General features: G+C 41.1%; 1 protein-coding gene across 1 annotated transcript in view; it reads left to right on the plus strand.

The window, feature by feature from the left end:
- The first annotated feature begins 1,651 nt into the window (after positions 1–1,651).
- The window catches only part of erfl3 (Ets2 repressor factor like 3), a 61,905-nt gene continuing 37,570 nt past the window's right edge, over positions 1,652–25,986 (plus strand). The window contains exon 1 of the mRNA XM_006802803.3: positions 1,652–2,343. Coding sequence (XP_006802866.1) covers positions 2,322–2,343 — 22 coding nt within the window. The 5' untranslated portion in view covers positions 1,652–2,321. The remainder of the gene's footprint in view (positions 2,344–25,986) is intronic.

Below are 25,986 nucleotides of genomic sequence, written 5' to 3' on the forward strand. Positions count from 1 at the left end.
GACACCTGTCCACTCAGTTAAACAGGTCACTCTGTACATCCAATCAAGACCTTACAAATGGCCAGATGTCTCTGTGCTGTCAGGTGTCTGATATGCACACATAGCACTCCTTTGGTCACTGTGTGTGTGTGTGTTTGATGGTGGGTTAAACTGTTTATTGGCTGCAGTTAAAAAAAAGAGAGTAGCACAAGAGGATTCAAGTTCATTTCTCAAAGTAACCACAAGTTTTGTTTTTGCAGAAAACTGAAAAAAAAAATGTTAAAATAGGGTTTTTTTTCAGTCTGTTCCAAAACTGAAAACAGCAGTGGTCTCACTGTCCTGTTAATAAGAAACAAGTCAAAGAAACAGCACACACTAAACATACCTAATAAAGCTTCAACACAAATGGGGATTGGCATATTTTACGAATGTGGTACATGCTAACCAAAAGAAACAAGGTGGCATTACTAATGAGAAATATAAAGAAACCGATGCGATGGAAAACTGTTAGAAAACAGACAACGTGTGGGTGAAAGTGGGGACAAGTGAAAAGTCTGGCAAACTTTTTTACTAGAGAGAGGCATGTTTTATATGTATATACTTTAAGAAGGCAACAGTGGTGTGGTGGTTAGAGCCACCTGGTTCCAGCCTTCTGGTTGGAGTTTGCATTGGTTCTCTACTCTAATGCATTGTTGGTTTCCTCCCACAGTGAAGAAGTAACTTGTATGTGGCTACCTGTGCTACCTGTCCAGTGTGTACCCTGTGGCAACTAGGATAGGCTCCAAACCCCACCCACACCGGGAGATGGATGGCTATATACTCAAAATTTTGTGGAACACAGAGCAACACCTTCATAAAGGTTCCATCTTTTGTATGCCTTTTTAATTACCTGTGTATAATACTCGTTTCAATTATGCAAACCTTTCCCCTCAATTAAATGTTCTTGTAGATATAATATACTATATTAATGCCTCACAAAACTTTTTGTCACACCATCAGTAAATAAACTTAGTTATCTTAAATTTAAAAAAAAAAGTAAAATTGCACACAAGAATGAACTGAATTGAAACGAAAATACAAATACAGATAAACTAAATATAATACAATAAGGAGCTTAATAAGTGGAAATGTAACCACAAGTACAGGTATTGTGCTATGAGGAGGTGAAAAGTAGTGACTGAGTTATCTTATAGATAGGCTGTATTCTCCATGGAAGTAATAATAAGCAGATGAGATTCGAGTGTGTCTGTACATAACTTGTTTTTGCTGTATTTTTCTGAATATGTTAGCCACCGCTGATTTAAAATTTGTTTCACTTCGTAAAACATGCGAAAAAAGATGAGTATATGCCCCCTGATGTCAGTATTAATCACTAATTGACGTTTTCTTGTTGTTTTTCTACTTTAATAAGTGTGACTATCCTCATAGGAAGAGGCCTAATTGATACCTGACTGACGTAAATGAACGCTGCGAGTCGAGCCGCTCTCGCGCCTCTCTCTATCAGCACGATTCGACGTGAAGTCACCACGGCAGCGGCGCGCTGTAACGGTCTCCCAGGCAACGCCGCGTGCTGCAGTGACGCCAGCCCGGGTCCCGGCTCGTGGTGAGTGGGGGCGTGACTCGCCACGTTTGCCCCCCCTCCCCTCCCTCCCTCCTCGTCCCCCGTCAGTGTGGGCGGGCCCCGCTAAAGAAGAGAACGAGCGAAACACGACACTCCGAGGACGGAGAGAGGCACGGGGGGAGGAGAGAGTGAGCGCCGAGTGGTGCGAGAGTGAGTGGAAGACTGAAAAAGTCCGTGAAGAAAGAGAGGTTCCTTTTTAACGTTAATTTCTGTCAGAGAAGTAAGGCGGGTTCGCGGCGCAGAGATGTCAAACAGCGACGAAGATGCGGTTGAGACGGAGTAAACAGCTACCGGACAGTTAGCGAAAGAAGTTGTTGGAAGAGAAGACAACGACACTTTTCGCCTGGCTCGAGTCGGGACGGTTGACCGTCTTTCTTGAGCAACTTGAGCAGATTTGAGGCTGCGAGTTACGGGACGAGAGGACCGACGAGGTGCGGGCATAAAGCGAGTCCTACTTGTGAGATAGCTGGTTTAGGACCGCACTGAGAGATAGAAGTTGGGGGGGAGAGAGTGCCCGGCGGCGGCTTAACGAATAGAGAGAGCCGCTGGAGCTGAAGCTGTAAAAGTTTGCCTCGTATCTTCAACGAGTTCTTCACGAGATTGGAAAGCAGAGCGGGAGGAAGAGGCCGAAAGACTGACTTTTCTTTCCACAAGCAGCTTTGTGGAATTTTCCCAGTTCAGCAAACTTTAGCTGTCCTGCCGAAGAGCTAAAGCGGAAAGAATGAAAACACCTGGAGATACTGGTAAGCTTTCGCCTCTCCCCCTATTACGGTTATTTTTTTTATTTCTCTTTTTTACTTCTAGAGGCTGTAGTCTGCAAAGCTCCACAGTAACTACCGGCACATAGCTGATTGACTAACAAGGCAAGACAGTTAACCACCCGCTTCCAGCCTGAAAGCCACAAATGAAAACCTGTTGATTTGACTCGTTTCTCACGAGCGGCGCAGCAGCCAGTGGTTTCGCTTGATAAGTAATAGCAATCTGGTCCAGGTTAGTACTGTACTCCAGTTTTAAGAGGAAGTGGTTAAACTACTGTACAGTGGTGAAAGCGACATCCTCCGTGTCACCCAGACAACCTGATTTCTCCATCCAGAAACTTTCAGAGAGCTCAGTAAAAATCCTAGAAGCACAATCTCTACGAGATGATGAGGGAGCAGTGTTCAGGTGATTGGATGAAGGCAGGTATGCTCGTAGCAACGTGATATTAACTCAGTAAGGAGCATTGTCAGGTCTGCCACGGTGTTTGAAGTGAGGAGTGTGTGTGTGTGTTGGGGGGGGGGGGGGGGGGGGATTCCCAGCAGTCAGCTGAGGTCTGTATGGGTGTCTGTTTGTCTAATTCCTGAAATGCTTGCATAAGTTTGTTCTTGTTGCTCCCTTTCTCTATTGAAGCCAGTGATTTTTTTTTTCTCTGCACAAAAGAGGAAGTGGAAGTACACTCGTGTGCTATCTATGCATTTTATTATTTGAGGGCTAGCCATAAAATGTGTGCCTTAAACTATTCTTTCTCCAAGTCACAAAGCTACTTATTTGTTTCAGCAAAAGTGAAGAGATTTGAGGTTCAAGCGAGAGTGGATAACATCTGAAAGTATATCTCAGTCAATTATACTGCAGTGTTTAGCGTTTTGCACGATTTTTATTTTAGTATTGTTATGCTTAAATCAAAATGCCCACACCAAATAGACTGAAAAGACAGCAATAACAAGGAACTAGAGCCTGAGTAGTCTCATAACTTACAAATAGTAAGCAAATAATCTGATGCCTTGTCCAAGCTTTAGAAACAAACACTTATTATTAAATAATTTTAATAATAAGCCTGTATCTGCATCTTTAATAAGTGTGCTCTGCTGCCAGAACAATGTGGTGACTTTCTAAGCATTTGGCGTGGGGGCATGTCAAGCAGTGCAGGACACTTCCCACTCGGGACCCCTTCCCCCACCATCAGCCCCTTTACCCTCTACATTCCTACACACACACACACACACACACACACACGTTCACTCAAAAAAACACACTCCCTGCAGCAGCCTGAGTAGGCTGCCGTGACATCACACCACATCCCACCACAAGTAGCCCTTTTATGACAAGGAAATGCATGCTTGTGTGGCAGCAGATAGCCTGAGCACATGTGGGAAGGCAGTAAAAATTGATTGGGTTTAGGTTATAGGTTTGATGTATGCTGCTTGTGTGTGTTTGTGTTTGCTATCTGTTCAGCAAAAGGTTAACTGTGGCTCTTTTGCATGACATGATCCAAAGCATACACAGACATCCCACCAGTGTTATTTTGCATTTGAGTGCACCGATGGTGAGGCAGTCTGTAAATGACCACTCATATTTTCTTAATTTTGTTAACATTTTGAGCAAATATCTGTGTTTTGTTTTGTTGTTTTTTTGCTTTAGGAGGTTGGCTGCACATGTAAACATTACTGTTGTGCATGTAGTTAAGGCAAACTGTCTGTGTTACCTTACATAACAGAAGTCTTTGCATTTTACTCCAGTTTTTTTAACCTATATGATAAACAATAGATGTCTTTAAGCTTGAGGAAATTAAAAAAAAAGAATCGTTATTTAAATAGAATAATGTTCCTAAGGTGAAAAATCAAAAGACTACAATTTCTTTTTCATAATAAGCTCAACATTAAGATTTTGCATTGCTTAAAATTTGAAAAAGTTGTCTGTTCCTCATGAGATTCATCACAGATTTCACAAATTTGATTCATACTGCTGATTAATCATTTCAGCCGTAGTTTATAATTATATGCACGTCATCTCAAAGTCATTATGTAACAGCAAATCTGATCCTATAACAGCACCTTTAAATAGTTGAATTATTGAACTGGCTAATCTGTGCCGCTCTCTTGATCTGTCTGATCTCCTGTTGTTGCTGCCGTTCGTGATTGGCGCTTTAACCCTTAACTCTTTTGTTGGATGTGGAAGGAGCCAACAGCGGTCCGTGGGTAATGTGTGGGATGAAAAATGTAATCATTCATTCCTGGGACTGTTTGATGTGGGATTTATGTCCCATATGATAAGTTCTGCCTCTGTAGAGCTTACGTCCTTTTCTCTCCAGCACTTCCTTTACGCTTTTGTTTTCTACGCCCACTTTATTAAGCTGAATACATGATAGGATTACTGTTTTGGAAAGTATCCCCATTTAATCACAATCACTGCTGTTTACCTGGTCTTTGTTAGTGCTTGATGTAGTCTGGGGGGATTGGCTGCAAGCATTCCGAGTATTCTTCAGGTTGCATTAGTCAGCAGTGAGGTGGTATGTACACACATCATTAATCTATCTTTGTGTGTCCCTTGGAGGGTGTGCTAGTGATTGATTAAGCTTGGGTGATAAGAGCTTACAGAAACACAATAATAACTCCCTAATATGTTATCTGCACACTCACCACATAATCTGAACTCTAGCTTTTGTATCTCACCTGTTTTCCTCCACTTTTGAGCCACTATCATTCGTTTTCCTCTCTGATGTGATAAGGACTGGTTTGTGTCCTTGTGTGACAGGATTGCATAGTGGGACCCTTGGCTCTGGAGTGGCCATTGTGCGTGTGTGTATGTGTGAGTGGAGTGTGGGACAATGGTGGGAGTGGGGCAGGGCCTGAGAGTGATTGTGTGTGGACTTGTGGGGCTGGAGACCTCTCTTTATGATAATAATGGTGGGGAGCAGCTCATAGTTTGGAGGTGCTTTTGACACACGAAGAGACCGCACTTCAGCATGCCTGTGAAATGTCTGTGTGTGAGAGAGAAAAGTGAAGTAAATTTGGACATTTTGACCTGTTTGTCACTAGTTTTAAATGTGACTGTTTTATTCTTCTCCTTGTTTCCCTGGAGTTTGATATGGCAGGGCTGGAGACAAAAGGGCTGTTTGTGACCAATGATTTGAGAGTGGATATTTCGCCATTCCTCCCTGTGTGGGTTCACATGTGTGATTGCTAGCATATGCTTTTCAATCTCAACTACCGCTGTGACGATAAGCACAGCGATTAGCCTTATCTGTGAAAACTCCCTTGCAGTGCTGACCACAGCAAAACCACTACCTCCTACTATCCAGTACAGTTTTACAGCCTGCTTTATGGGACAGAGCCCTACTGTGATCAGGCTCAGGAAGCATACTTTCCAAAGGTGTCGTATCATTGTAATTGTTCATGTGAAAAGGCTTGTAAATCTGCAGAGAATTGACTTTGATTGTGTGAACTTACAACTAGAAATAGTTTAGTAACTATTAAGCCAAAGTTAGTAAAACAATAGTGGACCAAAATTTTATGCAGCCCTTAATGTATCTGTGCAGCACAAGAAATGAACAGAAATACATTTCACTGTGTGTTATACTTGTATAACTATGCATGTGACAAATAAAGAACCTTGAACCTTGAAATACATAAAAAAAATTTTAAAAAAGAAGTCTTTAGAAAATATAAATAAATAAATAAATAACTTGACCTATATTTTATGCTTTCAAAACTAACTTCAGTAAAATAAAAATAAACTGGAAGTGTCTGCAGTTTCATTCTTTATCTGTGTGGTCAAATTTGTCAACCCAAGAAGAATCAGGAAGCTTTGGTTTGTGTGTTTATTGAGACACCAATGTTACATATATTGTAACACTTACTCTGAACTTCTGACAAATAACACTTTCATTGTAATCCATTTGCCAAAGCTGGGATTGATACCTATTTTCAGGTCCACGTGCTCCTTTAGTTCCGAGCAAACACTGAGGTGCCACAGAGAGTTAAATATTCTTTCAAAGTGCGGCTCAAATGTCATCATATGGCAGGAGAATGATGAAGAAAAGTTGGCAAAACCTCAGCCCACAAAACGTGTAAACGGACCCATCCATAATATGAGGTTAGTCATTAAATATGCCGCCTCATGGTTGGCATACTTCTCTCTGTATGAAAAAGTGTTCGTCCCAAGCTTAATGTATTGCTTATATTGCTTATTTTACAATCAGTAATAGGTTGATTTTCTAAGCAAGATGTTTCTAATGCACTTGCAGCTTCTTCTGTGTCACACTCTTTTTTTATTGTAAAAGTTTTAATATCATGCTTTGTAGTTGAAAAATGACTTCTGGTGTGTGTGTGCTGCGTGCGCGGGGGTGGGGGGGGTCGTCTTCAAATGTCTGTATTTAGCCAGGAATTTCACCAAAGGGAACAATGTGCTCAGCCAGTCGACACTAATGGACCTCCCCATCATTAGTCCTGTGCCGCCCTTGACCAGGGAGACCAGAGGGAGACAGCAGCCAACAAGGCTGCATTACCCTTGATAGTTTGAACGCCTCTGACCGCTGTCCAGCACCGCTCTCAGCACAGTTACCCCCGTGCCCACCCACCCCCGCCTCAGAGACCCACACATTAACCTCACATCTGACCATCTAGTCCTGTACTGTGCGGAGGAGGACAGAGCGAATCCACAAAGGCACTACATACCCTGGGCACCATTTGTTTCAGATCTTATGTTTGGGTATGCAGTTAAATGTATTTTTAAGTGCTTGCATAAAGTGGGCTTAATTTAATCAAGCATAAAACAGATTTTTTGTTTGTCAAACAGTCAGAAATCACAAGAAGATCCATAGATATCTTTTAAGATAGGTAACACTGTGTTTTTTGCCTTGAGATTATATATACCAATCACTTACGTGCTTTGTCAGCACCCCCACTCAAAAGACCCATTTTGAACCAGGAGAAAACCCAAAACAGTTTATTTTATTGTACAGATTCTTACAGATTACACTTTCTGTGCAATATTTTACCCCTGTGAATTTTTTACACCCTCCTTAAGTGCACCTTTATAAATATGGTAATCTAGTATTCTAATATTTCATATCTTTTGTAAGTGTTGCTATTTTGTTTTAGTGGCACAATAAAAAGAAAACTTCTTGCATCTTGGTTTCACTCTTAAAAAACTTTAAGTTTATATAGAAAACCCCTGCAACTTAAGTAAGCGTGTCTTCAGGCCGTGTGCGTTTGTCTGCAGTAGCAATCTGAGCCTAGTTTTACTACGAGATCACTGGCTGGGGTCACTGTATGACCCTGGTATTGGCTTTATTGGTTATTGGTCAGAGGTGGTAATGGGGTGGGTCCGCATGTCTGAATGGGATGAACTGTTGACAGATAAGTGTAACACTTTTGAAGAACATGTGTGTAACATACACAAACACTCGTACTCGCTGCTGCTTTTTATGGGAATTCTTGGACCTCCCACATTCCTGCTTAGAAGGTTAATAGTTGCCGGCTGGGTTGCATTACACACGAGGGGAAAACACAACACTTACTATCTCTTCAAGCTTCTCCTGAACACAGTGATGATGATGTAGAGATATTTTCAGTGCCTCATAAGGATACTATGTGTCTGTTATTCTATGAGAGTAGTTGTACTCTATTTTAAAGCTAGCTGCAGATCGATCCACACACACATACACACAGACAAGGGTCCCTTTTCAAATGGGTATCAAAATACATGTTGAGAATGCAGAGGGGTGTGTTGGTGTGCATGGGTTGACCTGCACTGTTCAGCAGCTGCCTGCGTTTGTGCATGCATGTGCATTGTAATGTAATACGGGGAGTTTACGGAGCTGTGGAGGTGACTCGGTGCAAGGTACAGAATGGCATGTTGTTGTAGAAGAATATGAAGTGTGTACATGAAGGTTTCTGGGTGGCCAGCTCAGTAAAGGTATTACTTGTTGAACAAAGCTTGTACAGCGGCACTTGTGGGTGTATGTAACGGCTTTTTGGTGACGGCGGCGCCATTGAAACTGAGCCGAGTCTGATGCCATACACACACACACACACGCCTGTGTGAAAACCAGGTAACTCTATTCCTCTGATCCTTCCAGATGAGAGGTTTTATTTTGGATCCTCGCGATACAATGACCTGTCCTTTAAGTTTGAGCCTGTATTGTCACCTCTCCACTGGTTGGAGTATAATCAGGGTGTAAGGTGTCAACACTGTGACAGCACTTAGTCAGTTAGCTACCTCTTCCTTCATCCATTACCTCCTCTAACCACACCACAACTGCCTGGCCTGCTGCACACATACATTAACACAGAGTAGTTTGTTGCAATCCTCTGTTGACAGAGCTGCACCCATTGGTTGCTGTTTTTGTTGGGCTCGGCCTCAGGGGTGTTGTAATCTATACTGGTAATCTAGATTAACCCCAATAACAGTGGTTCTGCTGGGGGCATCTTGACATAAAGGGGTCAGCGCACAATGTAATTTTCATACCAAGCGGGTTCATAACAACAGGACAGCTTTAAAACAATCAGAACTATGTGGAATTCATGTAGTATGTGGGTCTTGCATGTAAGGTAAATGTGTTTATTCAAACAGTTATGTATGTGTTCAGCAACTTTTAACTGTATGCTAAAGTATGTACAATAATATGCTGTTTTTTAACCTCTGTTTTTCATCATGTAGAATAATGCCAATTTGTAGGTCTAGACTGCATCTGACATATGTGCGAGAACTCTGTCTTTTTAGCGTTTCAGTCACAGAAGCATAAAAACCTAAAGTGATATATCTGGCTACAGTTGAACTCTAGAGGTGTGTGTTTGTGTGCCATCTTCACAGATGCATTGAAGCCCATTTTCTAAATCGAAGTACTACTGCAGAACTGTGCTTGTTCATATGGCTGTCAGCCTGTCTTATTATACACCTTGCTTGTTTTCAACTTCCCATCATGCAGAGAGAGAGAGAGGAAGAGTTAGTACCGGCGACATTGTGACATCTTAGAAGTAATAGGTAGCTGTTACTTCTAAGCTGGTATTATACATTAATAAAATAACCAACTAGTATTTTTGGTTCTGACTAGTCTAGCCCTCTGTCCACACCCCCTTTGGGATTGGGCACTAAACAGTTTTCTAACCTGCTGATACATAGTGCAGTCTCCCACCTGAGTACCTGCACATATGTCATGTTATTATAGCTATAAAATGAGTTCGACAAAACGTTTAACCCGCCCCTAGTTCTTGTCAATACCCTGATCTTAAAACCCTAAGTCATCATCAGTGATAACCACAACTAACCATAACCTAGCCCCATCCCCAACCTTTAGAGAAGAGTATAAATAAAGAAGAGAATAAAGGACATTTTTTTTAAAGGAATTAGTATAAATAATTTTTGATGCATGCCATTTAGACTGATTGTTCCTTTTGTTTCCTGATTTTAAAGAATTTTTTTTATCAGCTTTCTGAAGCCAAAAAAATATTTTAACAGCAGAGGGTTGAAATCATCAACGTGTCATATCCGACTGTCCCTGCGTGAGAACAGTGCCAAGTAACTGTCTGGTGTATTCACAGTGAGGAAGTGGGCACCATGGTTCCTGCCTCCTGCACGCTCTAACCAGGCAGCAACTTTGCCCAAACCAGAGTATTTCCAGTAGTGAGAAAGTACCTCGTGCTGTGCACGACATTTGAGAAAGAGCAGATTTCCACAATGTCTTGGCCTGATTCTAATGTGTGAAAAAGCTTGTGTGTAAGTGTGGCACAGACTGGACTGTACCACTGTCCTCTGATTCAGGGAGGTGCTGAGTAGAGCTCCTAACCCCTCTCTAACCTCTTAAGTCCAGTGTAGTCAGCAGACACTCCCTGCAGAAAGGCAGCAGTGTTTGAATAGTTCCCCTGGCTATTTTTATCTGGGAATCTGCCTCTGTGCTGGACCCAGGGAGCAGGGGTAGAGGGCAAATATCTGATCTAATTCTGGATGATGGGAAGTCACCAAAAGGACTTCTGTGCCACTTGCAGTGCTGATGCTGTGTGTGTGTGTGTGTGTGTGTGTGTGTGTGTGTGTGTGTGTGTGTGTGTGTGTGTGTGTGTGTGTGTGTGTGTGTGTGTGTGTGTGTGTGTGTGCCCATGCCTGTTTGGTTGGCTGTCAGCCGGGTTTTGAAATGCTGTCTGGCGCCAAGTTAAACTTTCTCTCTTGTCACCCTCCTCCTCCTCCTCCTCTACCAACCAACCTTTCCCTTCCCCCTTCCTCCCTCTTTTTTCCTCGCCTCTCCTTCCTTCCCTTCACCCCATGTAAGGAATGCAAGATCAAATTTAGAGTTTTCTTTTCAACCAGTCTTTCCTCTTTCTCCTGTCTGTCTGTTCGCTCTGCTGGCTCTCTCTGTCTTCCTCCATGTTCAGACCTGTTCTGCTTTGTACGTCAGAGCTTATTTTGCACTTTGAGCCAACTCATCATAGAGTAAGCATGTGAGCGGGAAAGTTATGTGTATTTTGACAGCAAGAGTTTAGCCGTAGGTAAACATTGTGCATTTGAATGGAATAAAAACTGCTCTTAATAGAAAGATTTCCTCTGTGTGAGCATTGTTAATTATATTTCAGATTTAAAATCTCCTCTTTTAACCCTCTCGAGGCAGGTGTTGCCGATTTGCAACAGTTAAAAACTAACTACCTGATTACCCCACATACATATTATTTTTACTCAGAAGTACCACTGCAGGACTTGGTTGTGCATTAGCAACAAAAAGTTTAATTTGAGCCTGAGAGGGTTAACACTGTGAGCACAGGCAAATAGTTCACATTAGAAGCCGCGCTTTTTGCAGGTGTGTACATGCAAACACCCCATAATTGCTAGGCAAATGTATCCGGTAATAGTAGCAAGATCTTTTTGTGGCACGAGGCTATTGTCTATCTTTTATCAGCAGTTTCTGTTTAATCTGATTTCTTTCTCTTATGGACAAGATTTAGAAACACAATAATTCACTGTATCAGACAAAAATTAGACCCATTAATGCTAATATACCCTAAATCAAAGGACTGCTGCTGAATTCCACTCTTTAGCCTGACTTATGACTTTTCAGCCAGATGGGGTCACTCTGTAAAGTGTGTGTATGTCCAGGAGAGAGAGAGAAAGAGAATGTTTTCATTTCAAACAGACACACATGCACATGTCCCTGTAGGGGAGTAAAACCTTTTTAGGCATCGATTGACCCTCCCATCCCACCATCCTCTCTTCCCTCTCACTTTCATTTCTGTGTCACCAATCCATGGGTTAATACCCCAGTGGCAGCTCCACTTCCATTAGCTTTCTCCTCCTCTCTCCTGCTTCATGTCACCCTACACTGTCTCTTTTTCTTTCACTGGACACCACTGATTTACCAGATAAGTAGATACAGCTCAGCTGTCTGCCAACATGGCTCGTGTAATATATAAAAACTGTCTGTCACGGTCAAAATGTATCTGAAATAGGTTGTGACTGATGTTCACCTTCATGAATCAGCCTGAAAATTCAAAGGAGCTCAAAGTCAAGTCCAAGTTAAACACATATGTTGTACACATAAACACACGCACAGTACTGAATTTCTCCCAAGATGTGTGAGCAGAATAAAATGTGTTGGATTTCGCTCTCGGCTGGAGAGAAATCGGACTTTTTCTGCCCACCTTCTTAAATGTTCATGAGACTTCCTCGCTGCAGGACACTGGCTTTTTCTGGGCTCTCCAGGTGTGTGTTTTGTGTGTCTGGTCCTCCGCCTGTGTGTCTGTGTAGGCCAGCCTAAAAGAAACTGAATAATACATTGGATCATTGGAAAGGTATTTATAGGAAAGCAGAATGATAAAACTTTAATGATGGAGATGACCATCAGTGCTACACACACACACACACACACACACACACACACACACACACACACACACACACACACACACACACACACACACACACACACACGCAGAGATTCATCACACATTTCCCAGGGGGTTTGTCCATAAGTGTGTGCTAGCCAGTCTTATATGGTCTACCACTCTCCACTCTTTAAGCGACCCAAACATACACTCAAACTTTTTAGATAGTTGCGCTGTTGGTTAGTTGACATTTGAGTGAATTATTAATGCTGGAAAAGCATCACAGTTACTCAAGAACAGTGATTTTTTTAAAATTCCAATTTATATAATTTTAACAGCACTGTTGTGCAAGACAGCCACTTGGAAAACCTTATTTTTATTAACATTAAGCTGCACTGCTGAGCAGACACGTGCATGTGACTGCCTCTTGCCAATGCAGGTATGCTCTTATAGACTACATTCTCTACTTTACAGAGGTTTATGCTACATCAGTTTTTCAGTTATCTTGTAGTTAGTGTTGTCTAGTATGACCAGAAATATGTATAACTATGTATATATATTTTCACACTCTGGGGTTTGACACTATATTATTTTTGCTTAAGTGAGTCTTTATAAATGTTGACAGTGGCTGATTCCTATCTCAAGAGTATATAGAATATACTTTATATGGTGAAAGATTTTTAATATTTTAATCCATTCATCCATATTCTTAACTGCTTACCATGTCAGGATCACGAGAGAGGGCTTGAAATTATCCTAGCTGTCATTGAGTAAGAGTCAATGCACGCCCTGAACAGGTCACTAGTCTGTCATAAGGCTAAAGGTGCCAATATACCCTCTGCAGTTGTCGCTTTGCTCACTGCCAGTCTGTCATCATACAGATGCAGTCATTTATGCCTGCTGTTAAGGTGGAAGAAGCTGCTTCTGGGATTAAAAGACAAAAGAAAAAGGAGGAGCTTCCTGCGGTGAGCGCCCTTCACAGAAGCGGTCTCATTTTTAAAACTTGTGAACAGCAGACACAGCTACTTTCTCAGTTACAAGTTCTTTTAGAGCTGCTCTGGTTGCTTTTCTTCATCTGAATTTTGTAGAGTCCCTTGTTCTTATCATATTGTTATACTACCTGGTTAGTTAGGATTATGTGTGCCTTGATGTTCATCCCGTTAAAGAGAATTAGCTGAGGAATTTTAGAAGTTTTAAATAATACTGTTTTGATACTTTTCACTGCTCTGCTGGTGGCCAGTACATTTAACTGCCTTGACAAAACCACAACAAGCATTTTGTCTATTCATGAGTATAGAGTTTAAATAATGATTGCCTAATGCAATTTTTATCTTTAATTTACAAATATCCAGAAGGATTGAAACGTTTAAATACGATTCCTTTGGTATATACTGCAAAATAGTTAGTATTTCATTCGTACAAATCTTAATTTAGTAATAATCTATTATTTAACAATACCAAAGTTGGATTTTTAGTTGAGGAAAGGGTTCTGAAACTTAAATTTGTGGTTAACTGTTAAGCAGCAGGCTCAGCTCTCACTGTCTGTATTCTGTGTGTGCTGCAGCACCTCCATACAGTAGGCCTGCCCTAGGTCACAATAGTTTTATGCACGTCCATTTTTAGCATCAGATGTGGCCCAGGGAAATTACGTAACAGGCATGCAGTTGCATGCGGGTGGGCGTACACACATACTATACTAATACTGTACATATACGCAGTGATTGTTGGTTTAGCAGATTAAAGGTTTTGAGAACAGTGAGCTAGATCCCCTGACCAGTCACAGGATGAGAGGGAAAATGAAAGTAGGGAAGAATGGATCAAAAGCAGCAGAGGGATTTTTAAAACTTCAAAGAATGCAGTAAAAGGCAATGAGCTAAACAGGGGCTACCACTGGTTTGAAGGTAGATAATAATGTGGGCTAAAGGTGCTTCATCTTCAGTAAGAGATCATTAAGAGAATGATGTGGGAATTCAAGCAAGCTACATGTGTGACTAATTAAAAGCTAATCTACCTTCAAGTGTTGGGACCTTAGTTATTGGCCATATCACATTAATAACAGTAATAACTTGAGCAATGGCAACATAAATCTTGAGCAGCAAATCAATGTTGTGGATGTAGTCAAGCAGATTTTATTTGCATGTTCTCAGTAACATTTCATGTCTGGTTTACAGCTGCTAGCATGTGCATTTGTGGTAAATAGTAATGCTTTGTATACATGTTGCCTTGGAAACAAGACCTAAGTGCAGCATCAACAGCTTGCTGAGAGATGCCAATCAAAATATTACACTCATGACTGCAGGCTAGAGAAAGAGCGTAGAAAATGAATTAGAGGTGCTGTTACTGTAAATTAAGTGAACTGCTTTTACCCGTACTCACACTAGGGTCTTTGTAGTCTCATACATTTTCTCCAGCTAGCCCCCAGCAAGTATCCTCACCGTGAGTGTAGGCGTCATGTTAGTAGGTTTATTGTGTTCGTCTGGCCCAGGAATTAGCCAGGGTCTGTGCAAAGGTACACTCTTTCCCTTAGGTTAGTTGTGAGTGGAGGCAGAGTGCAGAGGTGTATGTGGGAACGTGGGATCCGTGCATGCGTGTGACTCACTGATGTCGGTGTTTTGAAGTAAACTTGTTTGCAGGAATGAACCGATTGTGAATTTCTTGGCCGTTACAGATTTGTCTAATAGCCTTAATGATACAAGAACAACAATAATAATAATGATAATACACTTTATTTGTGTAATGTAATTACACAATACTTCACAGACCACAATTAATTAATGATAATAAAAAATACAATACAAAATATAAAGATTTAAAACCTGAACAAACAGCGTGATTAATATAAGAGGTAGAATAAACAACTAGAATGACAAGAAAGAAAGAAAGACTAACCTAAGGATGAAAACAGATTAACTGTAAGATTTTTTTCTGTAAATTTAAATTCTGATGAGTGATTTGAAAGTAGATGATTTTGCTAAACTGATTTGTTTTCTCTTTGCTTATGTTCATTTTGTTTTTATTTTCATTTTTCAAAAGATTATTTTTTCACACTTGAAAATGCTGTTTTTTAACATTTCGCCAGAGCAGAAGTCATATGACACAACAGAAAAATATCAGCCATGGACATTGTATAATACCATCTATTTTCAAAATTGGTTAATACTAATATTTGGCTATTAATTTGTGAAAGTTTTAGTTATAATTGGATTGCCAGCACTGGATCTATATTGCTTAACAAATCCCTGTGTTCACATTTCCTGTGGCTTCTGTAGATGTCACTGTGTTAGAGGTGTCACATAGAGCACTTTAGAGACCTTAGAGGAGTTAACAATATAAACCTGACATCGTCAGCATAGAAAGTATCCACCGATAAGCTAAACAAAGTGTTATAGTTTCCGCATCCAAGAGTGTGCTAGATTTGGGTCATAGACAGTATAAAAGATGGATGCAGTGACCGCGATGTCACCCACTGGTTTGTGAAGTCCTCTTTTGAAGCCTTTGAGATGAGCTTTTCTGCCTGGATGTGAACAGGAAAGTTTGACTATAAAACCCCTTTTTCATTGGCTAATGACTTATGATTGATCCTCAACCAGTGAGCAAGATACTAATCCTTCTTTTTGACACATGGGTTGACCATAGATAGATTTAAGTTTTTATTCTGTATGAATGAGCCACTGCTGAGTGACTTCTGGTCCTACAGAGGTTTATGGGCCTTCTGTAGGACAACGAATCTTTTTGCTACCACAGCTGTTGCCATCTGGTGGCCTTCGGAACGAATGTAGCTTTAAGCACTTCGTTAGTTTCATTTTCCCATCCAGAAAGCTCTGTGTTTTTTTTGTGTCTATGGTTCAGGTCCAATTGATGTAAAGTTTGTCATCAGATGGTGACTAGCAATATTTTTGCCCCAGTATGGGATTATTTGCTTCAAGTTGACTTGTGACTTGTGCAGCTGTTTTCAGGTGTCACATATAAAGCAATTCACTCATCACGCATCACTCTGTAGCTTATGGCTGGTCACCAACAAAAATTGCAGGCTCGTGTGGTTGAGATATCCCTCTAAACTTTTTACTAGCTTTTAAACAATCGCAGTTATTTCCCTCGGGTTATTCATATTTTATAACACAGAGACTGTGTAAATACATTGAGTTTGGTCTGTTGTATGCTGTGGAGGTGTAACCAGAAGCCAGTGCAGCTGTCGCTTCATGGGAAACCCCCAGTGCCACCTTACAGCCTGGATGGATGATTAGAGCCATTTGAGCGCTCAGGACAATAGATTTCATGTATGCCATTGGTACAATATGTGAATTCAGGTCTGGGTGCGTGACATGTAACTGAGAGGTATCACCACTGTATGCTCACACTCTCATCCCTACACCCACAAACACGCCACATACAAGCACAAACAGGGAGGTTGCGCCTCATGTTATGAGTCCTACCGAGCGAAGGTAATCGGTGTGTGTACACTCAGCTCATACATAACAGTATACTAACTGACGGGAGAAAGTTCATCGTGCTCTCTTTCTCTCTTCCAATCAGTCTTTTATCTCTGTGAACTTCCTTCCTTCCCCATCGCTCATTCATTTCTTGTTTTTCACTTCCTTCCTCCTATAGTCTTCTTTCTGTGTCTCCTCACACCTGTGATTTTTTTTTTTTAAATTTGCAGTTTGCCAAGAAAAAAAAAAATGTACAAATCTTGAAACATCCACTAATAAGTATATCTATTGTAGCTGGTTTTCTCATCACCAGTGTATGAAGTGGGTAAGCTCACTGTTGATAAATATTTATAACAATTTTTCTGGCGGAAGTAGAACATTTACTTTATTATGTATGAATAACATGCGACTTTATCATGCTGTCCAGACCCGGTCCTTGTTCTAACACCCACTTTCTGCTGTCATTCTGGCTCGTATTTGTGTTAAAGCTTTTAATAAATGTTCCTTTGAATGACTTTCCTGTCCCCGTGTAACCTGTCAACAAGTTGTAAATTAGAGAGCAGGAGCAGCAAACAAAACTACTTTGAGTAACTGACATGGAATTGTTTTCAATTAATTCACACCACATATGCCAGTTCTAAATACACCATCCAGTTAGCAATAATTTTATTTGCATTGTATCAGCTGCCTTGCTGGATGATAAGCTATCAGCTAAATCAAGATTTCTTGTGTTGATAATATTATAATGTGGAATCCAAGCAGCTTCTAAACAACACCAGGATAGAGGGTTTAGTGTCAGGATTAGATGTTTACTTCAGTGCATTTAGAGAGAGAAGAGCACTTGATTAAATTAGTGTAGGACCACAGGGCAAGCAGGATATCACAGTGACAGCACATTTTACCAACACTTCACAGCCTGTCGCACTTTAGTTAACTTACCATTGATTGAATATTAATTTTTTTCCCAGGGGTGCACAAACAGATGATGTAATTGCATTTGATCTTTGTTTCGATACGTTGTAACATTACCAAGTGGTGATAGTGGGACAGTGTTGCTCTATGATTTCAAAGACCAGGCAGAGACTTTTCTGAAATGTTATAAATCATATAAATACAACAATGTAATGGAACTTTACTAACCTGTCTATAACGTATCATATATCAGGGCAGATATTTATCTTGGTGTGAATAACCTTTTGCTCGCAAATAATCAAAGACACTTTTGACAAAGAGCCGGTGTTTGATTATACATCTTTGCTTCCCCTTAAAGAAAAATATTATTAATTAACACAATCATCATTATTGGTATCAAAATCTCACCATCAGTGCATTTCAGGTGATAATTTAAATTGAACATAATAAATACAACCCTTTTATGTCACAATAATGATATCTTCTAACTTCTGCAGCACTTCAGTAACCATTATTCACATATTATCTGTTTTACAATTTAAGCAGTGGGATAGTGTTACTTCCACTGCATTCACTATCCCTGCCTCTCTGCGTTGGTCTGACAGCCCAGCTGAATCACACTGTAGGTTGAATGGGGAACACAATCCCATGTGTCACTCAGGAAGGCCTTAATGAAACCAAGTATAAGTCTGAGATTGACCTTACATTATGCATTAGTCTGGTTTTGTGTGCTGTTGGTGCAAAGGATGTGCAAGACTGAAGAGGACTGCTCTCTGCCAGTGCAGGGCATCTGTGTGTTTACAGCTGAGCTCATTGCGTAGCAGTGTAGATCAGCTGCTATTGTTTAGAAGGGTGGCTGGAACCATATAGTACAGTAGGGTACATATTTCAGGCTACAATGGACCTTGGTCATCTGCTCTTATCACAGCTCTGTCTCTTTATCTCTTTCTCTCCTGCTCTTCATCTCTCTATTTTGCTCTTCTCTCAAGTTACATCATCATCAGCCTTTCTCTCTCTGTCTCGCTTTTTCTCTCTCTCTCTTACTCTTGCATAACGTCCAGCTTTATTTGCTCCAGCTGAGGTTTCTAATCTTTCCCATGAGGCAGAACGCGAGAGCAAACCAGGAGAGGAGAGGAGCCGACCGAGACAACCTTTTTAACCTGCCTGTGTGCACTGCCACATTAACTCAATCACCCCACCAATTAATCTGGTGCAGGGCTTTCTTTACCTGCACCACCAAAACAGTGTTTAAAGTGCATGTATGCGTGTGTGTGCACACCCCTGTGGTTGGTAGGATTGCGCTCTCTTCATTTATGCCTTCGGCCTGTCACATCAAGTATGTCTGTGTGCTTCAGTGTAGGGGTTGCGTTGCCTCTCTTGGCAGCCCAGTGCTAAGAGGGGCATAAGTAGTGATTATCTGCACACCATGCAACAGGAGCAGACACTCGTTTGTCCAACCCTGGGAAGACCCCAATTAAGTGCACGCTCCAGCATTGTGGGGCAGATATGCTCATATCAATGAGATCATGCACTGACTTAGCGCGTGTGTGCTTGTTGCAACTGCAAATACACCATGCAGAGCAATGTTCACTGAAGTAAAGTTTCCTTCTCTGATTTCTCCAAATCTCTTGCACACACATACACAGAGCCAGAAAGACGGTATGCTGGCTGGCTGACTTGCTGGCTGGCAGTGGTGTCTGTGCGAGGTGAGTGTTACGTAAGGCTGATCAACACTACTTAATCAGCTTTAGGAGACATGCTTAACAAGCTGACCAAGTGGGTTGGGGTTAGAGGACGAGAAAGAGACTGGAGGAGGTGAAGGTGGGGGGTGGGGGATGGGGGAGGGGATCAAGACGAGGGCAAGGGCATAAGAAAATCGCTTGACAGAAGACAGGCGCAAGTTAGCGTAGGGCAGAAACTGTGAAGGGAAGAGGAGAAAGTGGTGACAGGCGGTGACACTGCATGTGTCTCTTGTCCCTGTTTACGATGGGATAAGCGCACACACATAAACACGCTGCGCTCTGCCCTCTGTGTCCCCCTCGCAGCCCACTGTGACGCACAGCGGTGACTGCCAGGATCCTGTATGTGTGAGTGCTGTGTGCATTTGCAGGCCGGTGAGTGCCTGTCAGTGTTTTCTCTTTCTGGACGTTTGCTCTCTCCATTCTAGGTGATGAAGTACAGGACCACGTCAGACCACACTAGTCAAGACAATACAAGTCTTTGTTTGTTCCACTTGCAGCCTTTGGTTGCAGCAGAAAACCCAATAAATGTTAATTTCATGAACCAGCCAGAATTTGTTGTTGCAGCTCCATTTATTCAACACCTAAACACCAGATTTACAGTGTTTACGTAGCAATGCACCGTTCCACCTGCTTCCAATCAAATAACCTTGGTTTTTGTGTCTTCTGGTACCATGTACCAATACAATGTCAGTGTTAAATTATAAATGTGTATCCTCACTGTGAGGATGTTAGGAATAATTTCAGTAAACACAAAAAGAAAAGTTTTTGGTGTTTCAGATGCGAACCTACACACTGTTGACCCTTTGATGTTACTTTAGCTGCTGACGTCACATAACATAAGTCGTAGTAAACACAGAACAACAGATCGGATGTTGTCGCCTAATCTAATCCAACCCCCTGAGCCAGCTTTTTTTCACCATTCGGAGAAAATAAAAATCAGTCCAAAATTTGTGTTATTAGATCACAGTTTGAAGTTACATATGTCAAAATTGTAACTTACTAGCTAAAACCCCTGAGGAAATATCTCAAAATTAAGAAAATATGTCAAACGTTTGAGATAAAAACCTGGATGGCAATAGTTTTTTTTTATGTACAAATGTATCAGTGTCCCTAACCTCCCATTATAACATAACATTGCAGTCTGTATTCCAGCAGACAGCATGATAAATGTTGAATTTACTGAATCAGCCAGCATTTGTTGTTGTCACTCTCGTGACTCAGCGCTATAAACACAAAGGAAAAGGATCATTTTACAAGGACCAAGCTTTTGCAAAAACAAAACAGTGTTAATGAGATATTTGTTATTTATTGTCAAATATAGACAAAAGTTTTAAACTTAAACTCAACTTCTGTAACTCTAGCAAATGAAGCTGGAGGCTAATTTAAAACAGCATTAAGAAGCCTTATCACCTCTTATCCTGCTCCTGTAAAAAGAAATGTGAGCATCCTTTGTTTGGCTCCTGTGGCCAGCATTCCAAAACTAAACGTTGTGTGTCCTCACTGTCTTTTGTTATAGACTACAAATTATTCCCATTTGGATGATTTCTGGTCATTTGGGTAAATGCTGTTTTTGAGCTCTACGCCGTTACATTTGTCCGCTTGTCTCCGTAAATCAAGCAAAATTATGATGCTTTGTTTATTTCACATTCTCTCTACTTGTGAAGGCAGTTTGTTTCTGTTATGGTTCACCACTGCCGAGTGACTGTAGAGGGGAACCCTGTAAATCTAATTGTATATCAGTCACGATGAACGTTTTGTTCTGGTTGGGACGCTGACTCTGTCTTTATCCTGGTTTCTTTTATACCTTTCCTTTTATTTGCTTTTCAGCACCCATTCCACCGCCTCTCCCTTTTTCTCTTTCTCTCTCTCCCTTTGACCTTTTACCAGTTTCCTTTCTGTCTCCTCTCAATCCCAAACACACACACACACACACACACACACACACACACACACACACACACACACACACACACACACACACACACACACACACACACACACACACACACACACACACATCTTAAAGAATGACTAGCAGATGTGGACAGAACCTTTTCCTTCATCTAAAATTAGCTGCAATAGAAGAATGGCAGGAAAGCACACAGGGTTGGATACATAAGCAAGAGGGGTGTGTTAGTCAGGGATTGGGGGACAGATGGAGGAATAGACTAGAAGTGGAGGAAGGAATTGCTTGATGGGACCTAGTGAAGTAGTGTGTATTTTTGGTGCTGTTCACACACATTGCTGACGCACAGGAACCACTGAGGGCACAAAGTCTATTAGCGTCAGAGGCATTGAATGTTCATGTATTTCTGTGTAATACCCACTGTTTGGTATTGTTGTAGGTGTGACAAAACTGAAAGCCTTAAGGAGCAGTAATACAAGTGATTCTCTGAGTGCTCCTTTAAACACTTTGTCTGTTATGTAATGTATTTGATTCCACATAGCTCCATGAAGGTAATTTAAAGGTGCTTTTGTCATAGTTCTTATAACTGTTGAAACTTTTTTTGTGCGTCTGGACTGCCAGACTTGAGGAGGATGGCAGTAGAAATCAGTTTTCAGGGTCTTTTATAGTTACTGTATTAGTGTGGTTAATCTCCCACCGCAGTGACATAAGTGACTGGTGGAGGATATGAATGCAGCAGTGCCAACTGAAAAACCTGTGTAAACAAGCTGATAAAAAATGAATAAGAGGGAAAATAGCTTCAGGGTCTGAAAAGTAAAGCCTGTGGGGAAATGTTTTAAACCTGCATTCTTTTAAATATCTCTCTAGTTGCAAATAGAAGTTAGGTTATTCTCCCTCGGCTTTGTGTTCTCCGATCTCAGTAAATATTTGGCTGAAGAGTTTACGGTCTTTATCTCTAGTTTCAAGTACAAAGCCCGGTCCATCCATAAAGCAGCTGATCGTTGGTCGCTATTAGAAATTTCAAAAGTTTAACTCTGCATCCACCCACATTCCATGTTGCTACACTTTACTTGTCGCTACAAGTTGCTTAATGTCATTGCCTTCCTGTGATCACTGGGCCCTACATTGCTGCTAGTCTCGTAAAAGAGTTTCCAGGTCTCAAAAGGGAAGCCTTTTGGGAAGTATCTTAAAATTGCATTGCTTATAGTAATTAGTAGGGTGTGACCCCTCTGGCTACAGAAAGAAGAAGTTGTAACACCCTCAGCTTCCTAGGTCCGCCCTCAGCTTCCTAGGTCTATGACCTCAGTAACGTTTAGTAATGTTTTACTGTTGAGTTTGTGGCCACAGTTTTAAGTCGTAGAGAAAACAATACAGTGTTCATTTTATAAATTTGGGCCCCCATCAGAGTAAAAAAAGTGATAAAGATTGGGGTATCGTTTTGGGCAGGGGTTGTCAATAAATCTTCCCAAGGAGGCACATGAGAAAAAGTGGGACTGCTGTGGAGGGCCGCTCCAATAATCTAAACTCAGTTCTGCTTAATATTAATTTTTATCTCTTCATAAGCTGTGGCCCCCTGGGAAAATGAATTGCCCACCCCTGATTTAGGCCATAATTGATGACTTGCTAGCGAGTGTCCTCAGTTTCTCTCAGAGTAATGAACTGCTGGTAAAGTCTTTACTGAGTCCACATGTGCAAGGAATTAAATTTAGTCTTAGTCTTGTATACCAATCTTCGGGTGTACAAGACTAAGAAGGTATGTACTTTGAGGTTCCCAATGGGTAGTTACCCCAGGGAGATGCCACAACTGCAGAGTCCAAAAGCACCTTTTGTAACAAAAGTAACTTTTGTAACATTATAATAGAAAGTATCTTATATTTGTCATAAAGGAATTTGAATTAAGCATGTGATGACCCTAATTTTGATCAACTCCGCACTGCTACTCCATTGTAATTAGCTAAGCGGGATAATTATGTTCAGTGTTTTTCTCTCACTGTCATCATGATGCAGTTCACCAGTCAAATCTACCATCCCTAATTTTTTTTAGCCATTTATTAGCACCTTGGAAGCAGGATGTTGTACTCTGCTACAAATATGTTCTCTTCCAAGAAGCAGAAAGGTGTTAAGAACAACAACGCTGGTTGGCAAGCTTCCTGTGTTCCCTGTTCACTCAGCACCCAAGGGCCTGTTTAAAATACCAGGCCGCCAGCCCTCTGCTTCACCCTCAGGTTTATCTCTCCCCTGTTGAAAGTCTGCATGGGAGTGCTCATCAGTGTGCATGTGTGGGGCAGGGATATTTTGACCGTGGTCACCAAGTGATGCTTTGATGTTTTCTGCACACAGTCACACACATTTGTAGAAACTCCAGGTAAGCACGTGTGCGTGTGTTTGTTTGTATCCTACTACTCACTGTGAATGCTCACTACCATCTGCACAGTTAGCAGCACCAGAGGAGTGAGAAAAACACGATTCCCGGGGGCCAGTTACCTATTCAACTCTCACCTCCAATCTGAACAACAGCACCCAGCTCATAACAAACACGCACAGACATAATACATCCCCAGGTATTCTATTTGGGAAGATCTTTATTTTCTTCTTTTGCTCATTCGTCAGGATTTAAAAGTTTATCGGACTTCATACGAAACATGCAAAATAAAATTAATGATTTATCTGCACATGCATTGTAAGGAGATTATGAAGTCTAAGTGTAGGAGTAGTTAGAAACTTATGGAAGTGATAAAAGGGCTCGTTCAAGTTGTACACAGCCGAGTGGTTTACTAAAGGTTGAAATATGTAGAAACAGAATGTGTCTGGAAACCATATGTGGCTCCTTCTCTCTTTGTAATGATACACTGGTCAAAAGTATCAGGAAAATGCACAGCTTTCTGTTTTGATCAGTTGTGTTGCAAAGTCAACCCTAAAAGCCTATTTTGAGCAGAAGAATTAACAAAAATATACGGGACACTGTGCATCCCGAGAATATTACAGAGACACATGGCACAGATCATAATTGCGTGATTTCCATGCAATACAGACTAGTATCAGAATAAAATATGAGTCTGTGAGCTTCAAATGTATCCGTAGTATTTGCCAACTGACAGCAACATTAGGAGGTTGGCAAACTATGACAGGGTTTAAGAAATAATCTTTTCTTCACTTTTTAAAAATATATATATAAGATCCATTAGTACATATTTATGGAGATATTCTGATAGCCCTGAGAACAAAATGGAATAAAGAAAGCACACGAGGACCATGCATTTCTTTCTCAATAGATACATTAGCTTTCATCTGTTCAGAAGCAGGAGCCAGATGATTCGTCCCTGCAGTGAAAGCATTGCTCTGTTTAGTAGGAAACATAAAGATGGCATTTCTGCTACAGAGCACCATGTTTGTTGTACTACTAAAACTTATTTTAAGTGATTCTAAATTCCTTTTTCAGCAAATGTTGAAATTTTTTCCTACAAGTTTAAATAATTTGTTTAATTCATCCCCATCCAGTCGAAGAGTATTTAAGGAAGTTGGTGGTAGAAGTTGATGGATGATTCCCACACTGTCTTTTTGGCTCGCTCGCGTGACTGAATTGCAGCGATCAATCAATTCTCCTTAACTGTCACAACCTGTTGCAAGAACGTCACGTCACATGATGTGGTTGTTTACTTAGTTGGTAGCTGGACTGTAGGAAATGAAAGTGTTTTTGCCAGCACACAAATGACAGCACTTTTCCTAGAACGGTTCTTCTAGGTTTAAGCCCAACTTGGGCGGGGCGATATGGAAAAAATATTTATCATGATATGAATTATTTTATATCACGATAACTATATATATATCACGATATACCACCTGACCTGTGGTCATCTGGAAAGTACGCAGTCTGTAAACAGCGAACGCAGAGGGTCCAGTCTTTGTTACTAAAATGGATGGTTACGCTCATGCAGGGCTGCGTATCTCTGATCGTCCATAGGTCAGTCGTCAAGGCATAATGCACGACACTGCAAACATCCTTCTCTACTTTGGCCCGGCATGCGTCATATAAGCGAGGCAACTCGACTTTACTGAAGTGCTTACGACCGGGGATAACGTACCCCGGATCCAAAACTTTGACGAGCTCACAAAAGCTGTCCTTCTCAACTACATAAACAGGGGCCATGCCTTTATAAATGTAACGTGAGATGGCTCCTGTGATTTGCTTATGGCGCTGGGGCATTTTTTCATACGGCGTGCCTTGTGCGAAAGATTGCTGTATCTTCAGCTGGTATAGTTTTTCTTTTCCCAACTTGCTCCCGTCGTTCCACAACTTGGTTTACCTCGGATTTTTCTGCATTCTTGAGTTTTCTTTTTTGTCTTCTGTAGGTGATAGAAGAGATTTGTTGTGTTGTCATCGGGTGCAGGAGTAGTTTTATAGCATAGCTTGCAAATGGGCGTCTTATGCTCTGTGTTGGTGCTGTTGAACCCAAAATGTAACCAAATCACAGACGTACCCCCTCTTTTCGGTAAAAGTGCTTCTTCTTGGGCTGCCTGTATAGCTGTCTCTCCCTGTTGCATGTCCAGGCATGAAACTGCAACCTGTCGCACGTCCATTGTTTTGAGTTACTGTAAAGCATGTCGCAAATCCGGGTGCACGCAAAGCAGCGCCATGTCGCAAAATGACAAGATGGAGTTTCTTTGTGAAAAATATCATTTTTTATACTTTATTTTCTCTTGCATAAAGTTAAGAGCATGTAAGCATATAACACAACTTTATGCTGTTTTTGTTTTTGTTTTTTTTCCTGGTTGAGTGAGACTTTCAGTGTTCTTTACTCTTTATAGAACTCCAAAACTAAGCTGTGTAAAA

This window comes from Neolamprologus brichardi, chromosome 11, assembly GCF_056152115.1.
Source record: "Neolamprologus brichardi isolate AB-2024 chromosome 11, ASM5615211v1, whole genome shotgun sequence".
In the NCBI taxonomy this organism is placed as follows: Eukaryota; Metazoa; Chordata; class Actinopteri; order Cichliformes; family Cichlidae; genus Neolamprologus; species Neolamprologus brichardi.